The sequence below is a fragment of the Arachis ipaensis genome, chromosome B6 (assembly GCF_059453495.1).
Source record: "Arachis ipaensis isolate K30076 ecotype BB chromosome B6, ASM5945349v1, whole genome shotgun sequence".
Classification (NCBI taxonomy): domain Eukaryota; kingdom Viridiplantae; phylum Streptophyta; class Magnoliopsida; order Fabales; family Fabaceae; genus Arachis; species Arachis ipaensis.
Genome location: NC_142441.1, coordinates 17685635 through 17701746, shown reverse-complemented (window position 1 = coordinate 17701746; position 16112 = coordinate 17685635). Strand labels below are relative to the sequence as shown.

The 16112-nt window shown below is 35.6% G+C and overlaps 2 protein-coding genes and 1 long non-coding RNA gene across 4 annotated transcripts; 2 read left to right on the top strand and 1 right to left on the bottom strand.

The window, feature by feature from the left end:
- The first annotated feature begins 5574 nt into the window (after positions 1-5574).
- Positions 5575-7083, top strand: LOC148554751 (uncharacterized). The gene is made up of 3 exons (XR_015886097.1): positions 5575-6105; positions 6821-6850; positions 6990-7083. It is a non-coding gene; the product is annotated as an uncharacterized LOC148554751 (long non-coding RNA).
- Positions 7084-7447: 364 nt separating this feature from the next.
- On the top strand, positions 7448-9128 carry LOC148554750 (uncharacterized). 2 transcript variants are annotated; one of them, XM_088491700.1, is made up of 5 exons: positions 7448-7460; positions 7601-7637; positions 7723-7852; positions 8352-8681; positions 8830-9128. In XM_088491700.1, exons 1-5 carry the CDS (start codon positions 7448-7450, stop codon positions 8941-8943), a joined length of 624 nt encoding a protein of 207 aa, XP_088347826.1. In that variant the 3' UTR covers positions 8944-9128. The 2 variants fall into 2 exon arrangements, with proteins under 2 accessions (XP_088347826.1, XP_016205339.2); XM_016349853.3 differs by lacking the exon at positions 7448-7460 and having other exon boundaries at positions 7590-7637; positions 7740-7852; positions 8830-9073.
- A 4892-nt stretch (positions 9129-14020) lies between these two features.
- Positions 14021-15375, bottom strand: LOC107646428 (uncharacterized). Its single transcript, XM_016350611.1, has 4 exons — positions 15289-15375; positions 15060-15198; positions 14781-14993; positions 14021-14196 (listed from the first exon to the last, which is right to left on the bottom strand). The coding sequence occupies exons 1-4, from the start codon at positions 15373-15375 to the stop codon at positions 14021-14023; spliced, it is 615 nt and encodes a 204-aa protein (XP_016206097.1).
- Positions 15376-16112: the final 737 nt, after the last annotated feature.

Sequence of the window (16112 nt, the reverse complement as noted above, 5' to 3'; positions counted from 1 at the left end):
CTGGTTTTGATGGAGGTTCCTTCGGAGGTTGAGAGTTTGGCGTCGACTTGGCCGAAGAAGGGATCCTTGAAGGGTTCTTGGTGCGAGCCATGGGATCGATTCTAGGAGGCGAAGTAGGAGGAGATGGAGATGGAGTGAAGGTTCTTCATCATTTTGTGGTTTCTGGCTTAAGAAGAGACAAAGAGTAATGGAGGTAGTGGAGGAAACCGAAGGGTTTGAGAAGGAGTTAAGGAGGGAAGAGAAGGATTATTGGTAACCGTACCCAAAAGAAAATTTCTTAAACCATGCAACTACATCACCTTGTGATATGACGTGAAAAGACATGACCTCACAAAAAAAAATTTTATTTGATTTTAAAATAAAATAGGAAATTAATTTTAAATTTTGAAAATTCTTTTTGAAAGAAAAAATTTAAATCAACCAGAAAGCCTTTTTGGACAAACATTATGAATCACACAAGCTAACAAAAACAAAAAAAAAAACAATATGTAACATTCATATTGGGCCCAGAGGTGGTTTGAATTAAGGAAACACATAGGACCACCCATGATATGATTTTTGAGGTTGGCCCATATCAACTTTCACTTGCAACAATCCCAAAACACGCTGATTGAAGGGAAAATTCTTCATATGCCCAGAATTGTCTCATACCTGTTTATGAGACAAAAATTCTAACAAACATATCAGCAATTTTTAAACAATGAATCATAGCTCAGAATTCCTAGGCTAGTCCTAAGCATGCAGAATCTGTCCTAAGCAAGTGGTTTTGTGAAAATATCTGCTAATTGCTCTTCCGATGTAACAAATTGAATGCTAATATCCCCTTTTTGGACATGTTCTCTTATTGAATGAAATTTCACTTTAATATGTTTGGTCCTAGAGTGTAAAATTGGATTTTTATAAATGTTAAAAGCACTCATATTATCACACAACAGGAGAATATTTTCAGCATTTAACTTGTAATCAGCAAGTTGTGTTTTTAACCATAAAAGCTGAGAACAACAAGAAGAAGCAACTATACTCAACCTCTACAGTGGATAAAGCCACTGTTGGCTGCTTTTTACTTGACCAAACATTCAAGAACTTTCCAAGGAAGCAACATAAGCCTGAAGTGCTCCTTCTATCAACTCTATCACCAGCAAAATCTACATCACAATAACCAACTGCAGAAAAATCATCAATCTTAGGATACCAAAGACCAAAGTTAGATGTGCCATGAACATATCTAATGATCCTCTTAACTGCAGAAAGATGTGACTCTTTAGGTTTGGATTGGAACCTTGAACACATTCCAACACTTTTCACAATATCAGGTCTAGAGGAAGTTAAGTACATAAGAGAACCAATCATTCCTCTATACCTAGTCTCATCAACATCTTTCTCAGTTTCTCCCTTATCTAATTTTGAATTAGGGTGCATGGGAGTTCCCATGGGTTTGGCATTTTCCATACTAAATTTCTTAACTAATTCCTTAGCATACTTATCTTGATGAATGAAAATACCTTTTTCAGTTTGTTTAATTTGTAGCCCAAGGAAAAAATTAAGTTCATCCATCATACTCATGTCAAATTCACTTGTCATGAGTTTTTCAAATTCAGAACAAAAGGATTCATTGGCTGATCCAAAAAATAATGTCATCAACATATATTTAGACTAGAATAAAGGAATCATTAGAGTTCTTGATAAATAGAGTTGTGTCTGTGGTGCCTCTTTGAAAATCATTTTTCAAAAGAAAAGATCTAAGTCTCTCATACCAAGCTCTAGGAGCTTGTCTCAAACCATAGAGAGCTTTAGATAATTTGAAAATATGGTTGGAAAACTCTTTATTTTCAAAACCTGGTGGCTGCTCCACATACACTTCCCTATCTATCACACCATTTAAAAATGCACATTTCACATCCATTTGATATAATTTAAAACCACAAAATGCAGCATAAGCTAAGAGAAGTCTTATGGCTTCCATTCGGGCAACAGGGTCAAAGGATTCATCAAAGTCTATTCCTTCTTCTTGGTCATATCCTTGTTCCACTAGTCTTGCTTTGTTTCTTGCAATGCTACCATCCTCTCCTAGCTTGTTCCGAAAAATCCACTTGGTTTCGGTCACTTTCTTTCCATTTGGTCTAGGAACCAATGTCCAAACTTGGTTCTTCTCAAACTCTTGGAGCTCATCTTCCATTGCCTTTATCCAAGAAGGGTCACCAAAGGCTTCCTTAACATTTTGAGGCTCCATCTGAGAAAGAAGGGCAATCTTTGTTCCTTCATTTTCTTTTCTTGTTGAAGACCGAGTTCTAACTCCATGAGAGACGTCCCCAATGACAAATTCCTCAGGATAATTCTTTAAGAATCTCCATTCACGAGGTCTGGTGGACTTGGAGTCAGATTCAGATACCAAAGGATTCTGGGTGCTGCTGGCTTCATGATTTCCTTCAGATTCATGAGACAAAATGGAATTGTCTCTTGAATTTTCAGCAACAACAGTTTCTGGTTCAGCTTGAACAGAATTTCCATTTTCTTGATTTTGCACAGTTTCAACGTCCTTTTGAGCTTGATTTCCTGCATCACAATCTTTCAAAATACTTTGCACCAAGTTAGTATCACAAAATGTAACATGTATGGACTCCTCAATAATCCTAGCATCTTGATGATAAACTCTATATGCTTTACTAGTTGTGGAATATCCTACAAATAAACACTCATACGCCTTTGGATCAAATTTACCCAAATTGTCCTTGTTATTTAAAACAAAACATTTGCATCCAAAGATGTGCAAGTAATCTAAGTTTGGTGGGTACCCTTTCCAAAGTTCATAAGGGGTTTTCTTCAAAAATTTTCTTATGATTGTTCTATTCAAAATGTGGCAAGCTATGTTAACCACTTCAGCCCAAAGGAATTTTGAAACATTACTCTCACAAAGCATAGCTCTTGTCATTTCTTGTATGCTTCTATTTCTTCTTTCCACCACACCATTTTGTTGTGGTGTCTTTGGACAAGAGAAGTTGTGAGATATTCCAAATTTCTCACAAAAGGATTCAAATAAATTGTTTTCAAATTTAGTTCCATGATCACTTCTTATAGAAGAAATCTTTAAATCCTTTTCATTTTGAATTTTCTTGCAAAAAGGTTCAAAGGCCGAAAAGGCTTCATTTTTGTGTGCAAGAAATAAAACCCAGCCAAACCTAGTATAGTCATCCACAATCACTAAACCATAATATTTACCACCTAGGCTTTGAGTTCTTGTTGGACCAAATAAATCAATGTGTAGCAACTCAAGCAGTCTTTTAGTAGAGATGTCTTCCTTTGGTTTAAAAGAACTTTTTGTTTGTTTTTCCATTTGGCAAGCATCACAAGTGATGTCTTTGTCAAACTTTATCAAAGGAAGACCTCTTACTAATTCTTTCTTTACAAGTTTGTTTATTTGAAACATACTTGCATGGCCCAATCTCTTGTGCCATAACCACTTTTCAGATTCTTTAGAATGAAAACAAGCTACATTTTGATCCTTTAGTTCATCAAGAGTAAGTCCATACATATTATTAAAACACTTGGCAACAAAAAGCACTTCATTTGTCTTCTCATTAACAACACAGCATTCAAGTCTTTTGAAAGTCACTAAATATCCTAAATCACACAGCTGACTCACTACTAGAAAACTAGTTATTACAGACGGATATTTCCGACGGATTTTATCCTACGGAAATACAGAGGGATTTTTTGTCGGAAAATAAAAAAAATAATTAGCATAAATTACAGACGGAAAAGAGAATCCGTCGATAATTCCGTCGGAAAAATTAATTTTTTTCCGTGAAAAATGATTACAGACGGAAAATCCATCTGTAATTTAAATTTTCCGTCGAAAATATCGAGGTAACCCTAATTTTATCACCACCCATTCACACTCCATTCACACTCATCCCTCGAACGTTTCCAGCAGCCCTCATCCCTCGAACTCTTCTCCTCCGATAGAAGGTGGTGTCGCCGCCGGCGGGACAGACCATGGGTGCCCTCGTCATCTGGGGAAGCTCTACTCGACCCTCTTCGCATCGTTCCTCCTCGTCTCGCCGTCGCACGAAGTTCTGAGTTGAGCTCGTGGCGTCGCCGTCGCGAAGGGTTCCTCCCCTCCTCGCCATCCATTGTTTCTGATTCTCTGCTCCTCGCCGGTTTGTGATTTTGTGATTTAATCTCTGCTCCTCGCCCTCGTTGTTTCTGATTTTGTGATTTCATTTCCGATTTTGTGATTTAATCTCTGCTTCCTTTAATTCTCAAAGGTGTTTGATCTGCGGTTTTGCCTCTTATTTCCATTTCTCTCTCTCTCTCTCTCTCTCTCTCTCTCTCTCTCTCTTGTTTTCTTAGTAGCCAAACAACTTGTTCTTGTTCTTGTTTAGGTAGTAGTTGCTGCGTGTATTGGCTTTGATGTTTGTGCAAAGGAGTTGAAGATTGACCAGCCTTGAAGTTTGGTAAATGTGGTGATTCATATCTTCAAAATTTGCTTCAGGTGCCACTCTTCACAGTTTTTCAATTTTTCAAACCTAATTTCTCTGTTTATTCTTTTGTTAATTGTTATAATTACTATTTTTTATTTTTTATTCATATTAATTTCTTGTATTGTTTGCTTGATGGAGTATATTTTCTTCTACGATGATACGCTTTTTTTTCTTTTTTTCAACTTTTTTATTTTCCGATTTGATTTGATTTATTTTGGGGTTGATGGATGCTGCTGCTAATCACTTAACTTTGCTTGATTCATGCATCCAGCCATATCCAGTGAGGGAAAGTTTTTGATGTTGTCATGATAGGTTTTAGTGAATTACATCATAGTTTGATTTTATTACTAGCTACTTGGGTTTGTGATCATCCAAGATTATCCCTCTCCAGGTGAAAGAATAACTTCCTCACAAATGAGATTAGGAGAAGACTCTTCCATTAAAATGACAGCTTTTTTCCAAATTAATATATTAAAATGACAAATTTCAGCATGAAAGTTAAATGCACCAGAGAATTGGCCAATTAATTTTAGATGCAAAGTGACCTAATCTCCTAACCTCATTTTATTGTGTTTTTTAGTAAAGTGTATATCTAAAACACTTTGATATCAGAAAATACGCATTCAAATTTAAAGCCTGATAGTTTATTTCTAACACAAGTTGGAGAAGGTGGCACCCAACTTTCTGGAGGACAGAAGCAAAGAATTGCTATAGCTGATTGGGAGTAGCAAAGGTGGTTGAGAACGACATGTTTGTTTTGATGAACAAAGAACGAACATGTATGCTCTCTATGCTCCCATCCTTTTCATTCTCTCCTTCCCCTTTGTTTAATTTTGATTATTGCTTGTTCCCTACTGCAATTAAAAGGAAGCTAAGCTAAGCTAAGCTAAAATACTGTAAGTAATGCTTTATAATCTCTTTTTGACACTTTTTTGTTGGCATTATGCTTTATTTATTTATATTTTTTTTTGCTGTTGTAAAGATTAATTTTTTATTCAGAAATTGAATACTGTTGTCTGTACTTCACTTATGGATACTGCTTTGGTGTGGAGTTGACTATTGATAACATCATAGCTGAGTACTTCTGTGACAGATTCAATCTCAAGCTGCACACTGCTGGGATCATTGCTGCCAGTTTCGGATTGGCGAATCTTTTCTCCAGGCCCGGTGGAGGGTTCATATCTGATGCAGTTTCAAAGAGGTTTGGAATGAGGGGTAGGCTCTGGGCCTTGTGGCTTTGCCAAACATTCGCTGGTGTCCTCACCTATGCCAGTTGCTTCCTTACAGATAGTCAGAGTTCAACAGTAACCACCTTAAGATGTTGTTTTGCTCTTAATAGGTACATAGTGTTTTGCTCTTAATACGCCAGTTGCTCTTTATAGATTTGGGTTCCATGTTTTTTATTTATTTGTTTCTTTATTTACTTATTTGAAGTTTGAAATTGGATTGCAAGACAAGGAGAATGTTTGAGAAAAAGGGGTGTACAGGTTACAGGCAGGAGAGACAGAGCCAAGCCTCTGCCCTTCAAGATGGATTCTAGCGGCCCATGGGTCTTTTCCAGAGCTAATGAAGGGAACCCAAGAGTCAGATCCAAGTTTATTGCACCATGTTATTATATGAACAAGTAAGGTACTTACTCTCCTTCTTGCTTTTAAATTCAATTTTGACTATATAAAGGATTATTAACTGCTTCAAAGTAAGAGACTTAATATAATTTCATGACTAAGCTAGGTTTCTAAAATGGAAGTAAGAAATTATTACGTCTCTGCTGTGTTATATATTTCTCTGAATCTTCCCGAAAATAAAAGCAAACCAACCCATTGATCAAATTTAAATGTTTTTCAAGGTTCAAGCACGCAATGTATGTTTATCCATTTATTTTTATTATCTCTCATCAACAATAATAAGAAAGCAATATTTGAATTTGAAATCAATATCTACAATTTCATGCGGCCAGTAATTCATTTATTCATGATACTATATTACAATATTCCTAGCTAGTATAGGTTTAGTGTTCACTTGATTGCAGGGCTTGTTAAGTTATTAATTAATCATACTTGTTCACTTGATTTCACTCCTTCTCTGTCTGCTGTACGTTCTAACATAACCTTTTTAATAAATTGAGATCATAATATATATTTTCTAAATTAATTAAGTGAATGAATCTAGTCTTTAACCGTGAACACAAATAGTTAATTAGTTGTTGCTTGTATGATAAATATAGTACTCATGAAGCTACTTAATTTTAAGGATAATTTTAAGTTTTCTTCTCTCTAACATTCTTCTCTCCAAATTTTGTTGCTTTATTCTAATTATTTGAATGTGTTCTTGTTTGACAGTTGACTGAACAAAAATTGACGAGAAGGAAGGTATAAGCTTTTCTTGTTTGAGGTTACTTGTTTGTTAGAGTTACTTGCTTGTTTGAGGTTACTTGCTAAGATTAAAGCCTCGCTATATGTATTTGTTGCTGCAAATCAATGGCTTATTGAATTCTGTTTTTGGCTGCAGTTTTTCTCATCAAATGGTTTTCCTTGCCCAAGTCTCTAATTTACAATGTTCTCTTTGCCTTGTGCTCTCTCCTACTAGGGAGCTAGCTCAACAAGTATGCTTCTTATCTTTTAATGCATAGGTTGTTGTTTCATTGATTTTAGGCTCTTTATCTTTCAAAACCAGTGTCGCACTTTGCCTATTGCTTAGTTCATTGAGATGCAGCATTACTGCATTACATTCAAATCTGTTTTGACAATAATAGATATTTCAATGTGTGTGGTAGCTTTGATTAAGTGTCTGCCTAAATGGAGTTATTCCTACTTAGTCAAAGGACTAAAATGAACATTACCTCCTTGTTATTCACATATAATTTTATATATTTGATGCAACTTAATATTGATTAGTAATTTAGAATAGAAGCTTCTCTATTCAATTAAGTTACTCAACTTCCCTTGAAATTTGATTATGCAGGGTCCATGCCTAAGCAAAGTGGGCACTACTGTTTCTTTTATTTAGTGATGGCACTACTGTTTCTATTATCTCTTTTCCGTTCTTACTTTTCGGTGGGTTTGGTATGAATGTGAATATGATCTTTGCTTCTTTTTTTTTTTTCTCTCTTGGTTCTTCAGGAATCCGACAATATCAGAGGGTGAAAACCAACGAGAGGTACTCTGCAGTTCTAATCTGATCAAGGCACTCATTTTATGTGAACTGTTTCAAACACTTCTAAAACTCTGCAGATTTGTGTTAGTTCCATTTTTCTTGAAGGTGAGGATATAAATATGAGCATTTCACATGCTGCTGATTCTATTGGTTTGAAAGAGATACCAAGATATGAAGTTAAAATTATTGAGGAGGATGACTGGATGAAAGGAGCTCAGGTCAGTTTGCTTCTTGGTTTCTGTTTAATAGCTAACTGCTAATTGTTTGGTTTCTATTTAATAGCTATTAAATTTACTGCGTTCTTTACTTAGCATTCTTATTCGGGGAATGATCACTTATTCATATTATGGAAAACTATCAGTGCGAGAATGCCTTTGGTGTACAGTAGAGTTCATTTTAATTCTTACTTTGTTTCCTTGAACATCTGTGTGGAAAGCTAAATATTATAACCGTCTCTATCATATTCACATATTTTAACTGTCTTTTTTTGGTTAATTGACAGAACATATGACAGATATAAATTTTCAGAGACATTTTGATATGACATGTTCTGTACTTATTGGGCCTTATATAGGGTTTGGGGTTTAATTAAGTTAGTATGAAAGAGCATATTATTGATGTAATAGAATCAGTTGAGAAATTAATCAAATGAGAGTTCAGGAAAGCAATTCTAGACCTTCTGCAGTTTCATATTCACCAATAATAGACCTTTTGCAGTTTGGTGCTGCCTTTGCCATTGGAGTCGATATAGATTCACAAGCAATTGCATCAGCATCTGAAAATGCTACTCTGAATAACATCAGACCAGACAAGCTGCAACTGCACTTGATTGCAAGCCAAACTTCTTCATCCTGCAGGGATGACTGGCCATCTAGAGTTGTCGAGGGAGAAAATGCTTTCGAGATAGACAGAGTCACTCACAAGGATAAATATGATGTGGTCATCGCAAACATACTTTTAAATCCTCTGTTAAATCTTGCTGATCAAATTATCTTTTCTGTAAAGCCTGGAGCAATTATTGGTCTCTCTGGAATCTTAAGTGAACAGGTAGTTTAAATGTTCAATTAATTCTCATTATCGATTTTCTTTATTCGGAATGCAGCTATCTCTTTGCTGCCAAATGCAAATTCTTGTTGGTGGAACTGCTTCGAATCACATTCTCCTCCTAAATTCATCTCCTTTGTTCCTTATGCAGGTCCAGAACTTATTACAGAAATATTCACTATTCTTAGAAGGCATAGAAGTGTCGAAAATGGATGACTGGGCCTGTGTGAGTGGCAGAAAAAGAAAGAATATAGATATCTGCTGATTTGTTGCTGTAGATGCTTGGTTTAGGGGTTTAACTTTTCTCATCCAATCATTCTTTGCCGTTTTAATGCCACCCAGAATGTTTTACAAGAAGCAGCATGTTGATGATATACTAGGAATTATAGTTGATGATCAATACATTTTGTTTGTGTTTTGAATTATATATATTGACTTGCTTGTTTATAGTACTTTTCTTTTAGTTTGATAATACGATGAATTTGTTTATTTTTTGAAATATTATAAATATTCGAATACAAATTAGATAAAAATTTGTATTAAATTTATATTTATTTTGTATGAAAATAAGTTTATTTTGTAATTAGAAAAAAAAAATTTTTACCTTACTGACGAATTTACAGACGGATTTTCTGTCTGTAATCAGAGTGTGAGATGATTTTCCAAAGTTCAAATTACAGACGGAAAATCTGTTGGAAAGTTCGTCGGTTTCGAGAAATGGATGGAGAATTTACAGAGGGAAAATCCGTCGGTAACTGGTAAAAATCCGTCTGTAATTTTCCGACGGAAAAAAATCCGTCGGTAAATAATTTCTGACGGGGCTTTTACAGAGGGACAAAATCCGTCGGTAATTTCGTCGGTAACCAAAAATCCGTCTGTAATAAGGACTAAATATGTCTGTAAATCTGTCTGTAATAACTAGTTTTCTTGTAGTGACTTATACTCAAAAGATTGTGCTTCAAACCACATACCAAAAATACATCATCAATGAAAGTAGATTGTTCATTACCTACTTTTCCAACAGTAATAATTTTACCTTTACCATCATCTCCAAAGGTCACAAAACCTCCATCATACTTATTCAGTTTGATAAAATAAGTTGACCTTCCAGTCATGTGCCTTGAGCATCCACTATCCATGTACCACATGTCTTTTTTATTCTTGGATGCTAGGCAAATCTATATGAAGAGTTTCAAGTAGCCTTAGGTATCCAAATTAATTTGGATCCTTTGAAGTTAATCCATCTTGGTTGCCCAAGTGCATTGAAATCACAAACAACATTATAAATTTGGTTTTCCACAACTCTCTTTTCAATAAAACATTGTGCATATGAGTGACCAAATTTTTTGCAATTAAAACAATGATTTTCTGATGCATGTTACTGAAATTTAGATGAGCTACCATGCTGGAAATGATTACATGATTGAAACTTTCTGGTTTTTGGAAGAGGTTCATTTCTTTTGACAAACTGATTTTTGTTATAATTATTCCTCTTTACAAAAGAATTTTCACCAGAATTTTTGAAAACTTTTGGGTTCTTCGAAAATGAGGTTTTGTTGTAAAAAAGTGGTTTCTTGAAGGCGACCTCATTTTTCGAAATGTATCACAAACCTGGCCTATTTGAACTAGGTTCAGTTCTTAGTGAAGGCTCAGTTTCACTAGTGTATACTTCATCAAATTTTTCTTCAAATGTTGGAACATATCCAATACCAAATTTGATTGGTGTGGATTTAGTATTTGATGAAGATGCCACAAATTTTATAGAGGAATCATTGAAAATTGCATCTTCCTTGGCTATATAGCCTAAACCAGATTTTTTAAATAATGGTCTTTGACTCGCAAGTAATTTGTCCAGGTTACTTGAACTTTGAGCAAATTTTGCTAAGTCACCATTTAGTCTTTTAATCATATCATTTAATCTTTCATTTTCAGCAATTAACTCATGAGAAGGATCCACAATGTGCTTTCCTTTTAATTTTTCAAGTTCAGATTTTAGAAATCTGTTTTCTTCAATGATGTCTAAAGCACATTCAGTTTCCTTCACTTTTTCTTTTAAAAAATTATTTTCAGCTCTTAACACATCTCTTTCAGATCTGCACTCATTGTACTTGTCAAGCAGTTTTGAGGTGTTTAAGGTGAGATCATCAATAATAGCATGTAGATCATCCATAGACAAATTAACGTAATTTACCTCATCAAAATTTTTGTTTCCAGCCATGAAACAGTCTTTGTCTTCACCTTCAGACTCTTCTTCCTCATTGGAGTCATTCTCGAGATCCTCCCAAGCTGCCATGAGCATTCTCTTCCTTTCCTTCTTTTCTTTGTCCTCCTTTTTGAGCTTTGGACAATTTAGCTTGAAATGTCCAGCCTCCTTGCAATGATGACACGTCACCTTGCTCAAGTCGATCTTGTGTTCCTTTGAACTTGAACCCTTGTATTTTCCCTTGTTCTTCAGCACCCTTCTAAATCTCCTAGCAAAAAACAAAAGTTCATCATCTGAAATACCATCACTGGACTCACTCTCTTTTGGTTCTATTTTTGACTTGAGGGCTATTCCCTTTTTCTTTGAGTCCGGGTTTGTGTGTGTGGTTTCATAGGCAAGGAGTTTTCCTCTCAGTTCATCATAGGTTATGGGGCTTAGGTTATTGCTCTTGGTTAGGACAGTGGCATTGGTTTCCCATTCTTTTGTGAGGCTTCTAAGGAGTTTTCTCATTAGAGTTTGTTCTGAGTAGTTTGTACCCATAGCATCAAGGTTGTTGATTATGATTGAGAATCTCTCAAATGCTTCATCAATGCTTTCTCCATCCTTCATGTTGAACATCTCATACTCTTTTCGCAGCATATCGATCCTCGTTTCTTTGACTTTTTTAGTGCCTTCGTGTGTAACCTAGAGTTTTTTCCAGATTTCTTTGGCTGTCTTGCATCTAGACACCTTCCGGTACTCTTCAAAGCTGATAGCACAGTGAAGAAGGTTGATTGCTTTAGCATTCAGCTCCATTTTCTTCTTATTATCTTCATTCCATTCAGCTTCTTCTTTTGGAGTCACCACGCCATCAGTACTTGTTTTTGTTGGGATCTTGGGACCGCTCACAACAATCTTCCATATGTTGTACTCAATAGATTGGATGAAGATCCTTATCCTTTCTTTCCAGTAGGCATAGTTCTTCCCATTGAAGAAAGGTGGCCGGTTGTTTGACTGGCCTTCAGTGAGAGTGTAGGCAACTGTGGTTGTGCCCAAGTTGTTTGCCATTGGATCTTTGCTCCAAGCGGTTAAGCTTGATTCTTGAGACCTTAGCTCCTGATACCAATTGAAGGTTGTGGTAGGCTTAGAGAAGGAGGGTTGAATCTATGCCTTTCTTTTAAGTTTCTGAACTGACCCTTTCAAATGATATTTGAATTCTGATTCTGTTTGAACTCAGCAGCTGAAATTTATGAGACAATTTATTTTTGTCTCATGAATATCATAAAATAGAACAGTGCAGAGAAGAGAAAAGCTAACACCAGCATATATCCTGGTTCGGTTGCCTTATGCTATACAACCTACGTCCAGTCTCATCCACAACAATGGAGGAATTTTCACTATAGTTAACCGTATTACATACACCAATTCCACAGGATTGACACTCCTTTCACACTCAAGTTCTAACCTAGCTTGACATTGGCTATGCTAATACCTAACTATTCACTCTTAGTGCTAACCCAACTAAGAAAGGGATACCTTACATGTATAAGATACAAGACACAAACATACCTAAAGAAATCAGAAAATAACTCTAGGCTTTTCTCTCAAGTGTATCACTCAGCCCTTTTCCGCTCATGGCTTTTACTTGAGCTCTCTCAATATGCCTTTTCTCACAAGAAATTACAGAAAGATAAACATTGAAAAGTACATTATAATCTGTAAAATATGAAGGAGATTGACTTCATCAACAGCCTCTTTGCTATATGATAGATCAGATTTGCTAGCCTCTAATTCAGTTTTTTATTCTGGCAGAATGCTCCTTTTACTAGGAAACACTGTCCAGTTAGATGAACTTCTTCAAAGAACACTTCTCAGAACAAAACCTCAATACTCTGGTTATCTCTCCTTGACTTCTGAATGATCATCAAACCTCTTTTGTCTCCTTGCATGTTGCTGGATTCTTCTTTCAAAGTCAACTTCTTGAGCCTTGAGCTTTACTAACCCGCTGTCTCACTTTTTCCCATTAATCCTCACAATGGAAACTTTGCTTCTGACCTTCCAAGGTTGACCGAAAGCCATAAAACAGCAACCACAAAAATCTTCCAATGGCAAAACGGATCTGAGCCATTGATAAGCTACTTGGTCTCCAAGGCTTACTTGTGACCGTAGATATACAGCAGATTAGGGCAGAAAACAACTTTTCCTTTTATGCTATTTTCGGACTTGCAGAGAGTTGGGAAGAAGAGAAGAAGATCTGATGCATAAAAAAGGAAATGAGTTACCTTTAACCTTTACCTAAGCTTGATTTTATTTGAAATGGATGATTAGACTTCTGTCTTTCAAGCTTGGTCTTTCTCTTTCTTTCTTCTCTCATGACTAGCTTAGGAACTAAGCTCTCTTTCTTACTTTTTCTGAGTTCTGTGGTTTGACTGAGACAGAGAAAGAGAACGTTGATTTGGTGAAAACAAGTGAGAGGGAATTGAAATCAATTCGGGCTTGTTTCGGGTTCTACTCAAGTTCAGCCCGTTGGTGCCTTGCCTTTGCTTCTTTGAAGAATTGAACTTGAGATGAATGACTTGGGCTTGTTTTATTTTCACTTACCATTCAGCCCACCAGCAGATATCTTTTGTTTAATGTTGGGTTGCTGCAACACTTATTTTGGTCTGCATCACTTATCCAAAATAATCAAAACTAATTGGGTGATTAGCCCACTAATCAAATGTTTGTCATCATCAATTACATTAATTAATTTCTTAACTCAACAATATGCAATCTCATTAACTGTCCTAATAGACAGATATATTGTGCAACCTCTCTAAACAGCTAACAAAATTCTCATTTAGTAAATATCACTTGTACCCGTTGGAACATAGTTTAACCTCCCGATAGAATACCCTCTTTTGCGTGGATGCCATTCCCTTACTTCTCTATCATAAACAAATTGATTTGGAAACTCAGCATACGTCAAAGTTTGACATGCTTCAAAATTTTTATTGGCCTCCATCCATGCTAAGAACATCATATATTTTCCTTCCTCTTCTTCCACGATTTCCTCAAGATCGTCATCATCTTTAAAGATGATATTTTGCTCTCCAAGAAAATGAAAGGTTAATCTCATCACCGAAGACCACCTCTGATTAATATCATAAGTTAAAGTTCTTCACACAGCCTCATATGCAGACAAATATATGCAATCATAAAATTGTTTGATCTCATCAATAATCTGAGCATCCTCTCCACTAAAAGCTTCCTTTATAACTCCAATTGCTACCCTGTCTAGACCTTTATTCACGTACTTGAACAAATATTTGATAGCATTTGACTTGTTACAGTACTCTACATTAATATGCGCTTGATAAGACATCAGCAGATATGCATTGTATGGAACCACATTCCTATTATCCATATGGACTCCCTTCTTCTCAGTAACTACTCCTGTGTCTCGTCTTCTATATGGTGGGTAACTGTGGTGCTACTGAATGTTTTGGGATAATATTTGGTGCAGTACCCATCTTTCATGCAAGGAGATTTTGAGAAAGCTCTACCACATGGTCCATGAATCATATATGTAGATACAGCTCTAGACAATTTTGGGTGCCGAACAGGATCTGACAACTCTGAAGATATTAACCGGTCTTTGAGTTGTCATTGTTATCTTATGGTCTCCATTCAACCATAAAAGAATGTGAGCATGTGGTAGATCTCTTTTTTGGAATTTTACCATATACATCCCTTATACTAAAAAGATAAAAAAATATATATGTTATAAATAAACTATCTATTTTATATATTTGCTTTGATAAATTAAGGGTGATAATAAAAAATTAACAATATGTTAAGTAAGAAAATATTTTGCCATTTATTTTATAACAATCTAAAGGAATATTTCTTTAAAAATAAGGTTGGACGATGAGCAATACCTGCATCTAGCACTCCAAATGAAATTCCTTGCTTAAGATCCAAGATTATCATGTCAAGCTTAATTTTGAACACTCTACACGATATATCTGGCCGGTCTTCAACCTTTAAGTTCCTTGGATTGTTAACCCTGCCAATCTCTTGACAACTCGGGTTACATGTCATTGTAATGAAGAGGTCTAGATATCCATATTTCTTACAAATTGTCATAGCATCTTGACAATTATTAAACATGTATCTCATGCAATCAGTAAAGGACGCGGGTAGGATGACATGTTTACCTGCTTTGGAAGCACGAGTCTCACCCCTAACAACTGCATCTTGAATCCCTTTGTATATATCACTCCTCACCTTGGTTTGGTTGTTTCGATAGTAGGTCAACCTTTGTGCTTTAATCATAGAAAAGCAATCAACCAAGAACTGCTAAAATAGTCTTTCACCATTGACAATGGTTGCATACTCGACCCTTCTCTCTTGTATTCTAAATTCTATGAACTCCCTTAAACTCACACGCTGTCTCTTTCTATTTTCATCATCCCTATAAGATTCTCGCAAAGGAATGTCTTCTTGGTAGCCATCTTCACCGTAAGGAAACATCATAAGATATTGAAGAGGAATAAATTGTGGTGTGTGTCTCATGAATCCTTTGTAGATGTTTGGACTTTAATTGAACTATAATATCACGCTCTGCATCTCCAGAATCAAAATTTCCTACTATTAGAGCTGCGACCTCATTAGAAGATGATAAATTTTAGACTTTTGCATCCTTTGATTTTTTTTCTGAAACAACCGTAGCCTTATATTTGTTATATCTCCTTGATTCAGGTAGTTTCTCACTGTTCTAAATGTGTGAGCAAGAACATTATGTTGATCGATCATGCCCTTGAGGTCTAGAACTAAGGACTGGTCAATGTTGTTGTTGGTTGTTCTTGAATTGTATAAAACATTAATTGAAAAATATTAGTATTCATAATGAACCAAAATCAAAGTACGAACTACCTTAATATGTTTTTAATCAATTTGAAATGCATGATACAAACCTGAAAATCTCTATCCTGTTTGAGACATCATTTTCTGTATCATAAATATATAACTGCCCGAATTTTGGTCTTTGTCCCTCAATTGGCACCAAGCTTCCAATTCTGTGGTAGTTTTGTCTATTCATAATGAACTGGGAAGGACCTGTCCTATCATTGATGGAGGTCTCTATTTTACCTCACAAGAACGTGCATGAAGCAAAACATGCTATTATAAGTTCTTATATTATCCTTAAAGTGTTTGCTTCTTTGGTTTGCTCTAGATATTAAATCTTGCAAGAGTTGAGGTGGACGTTG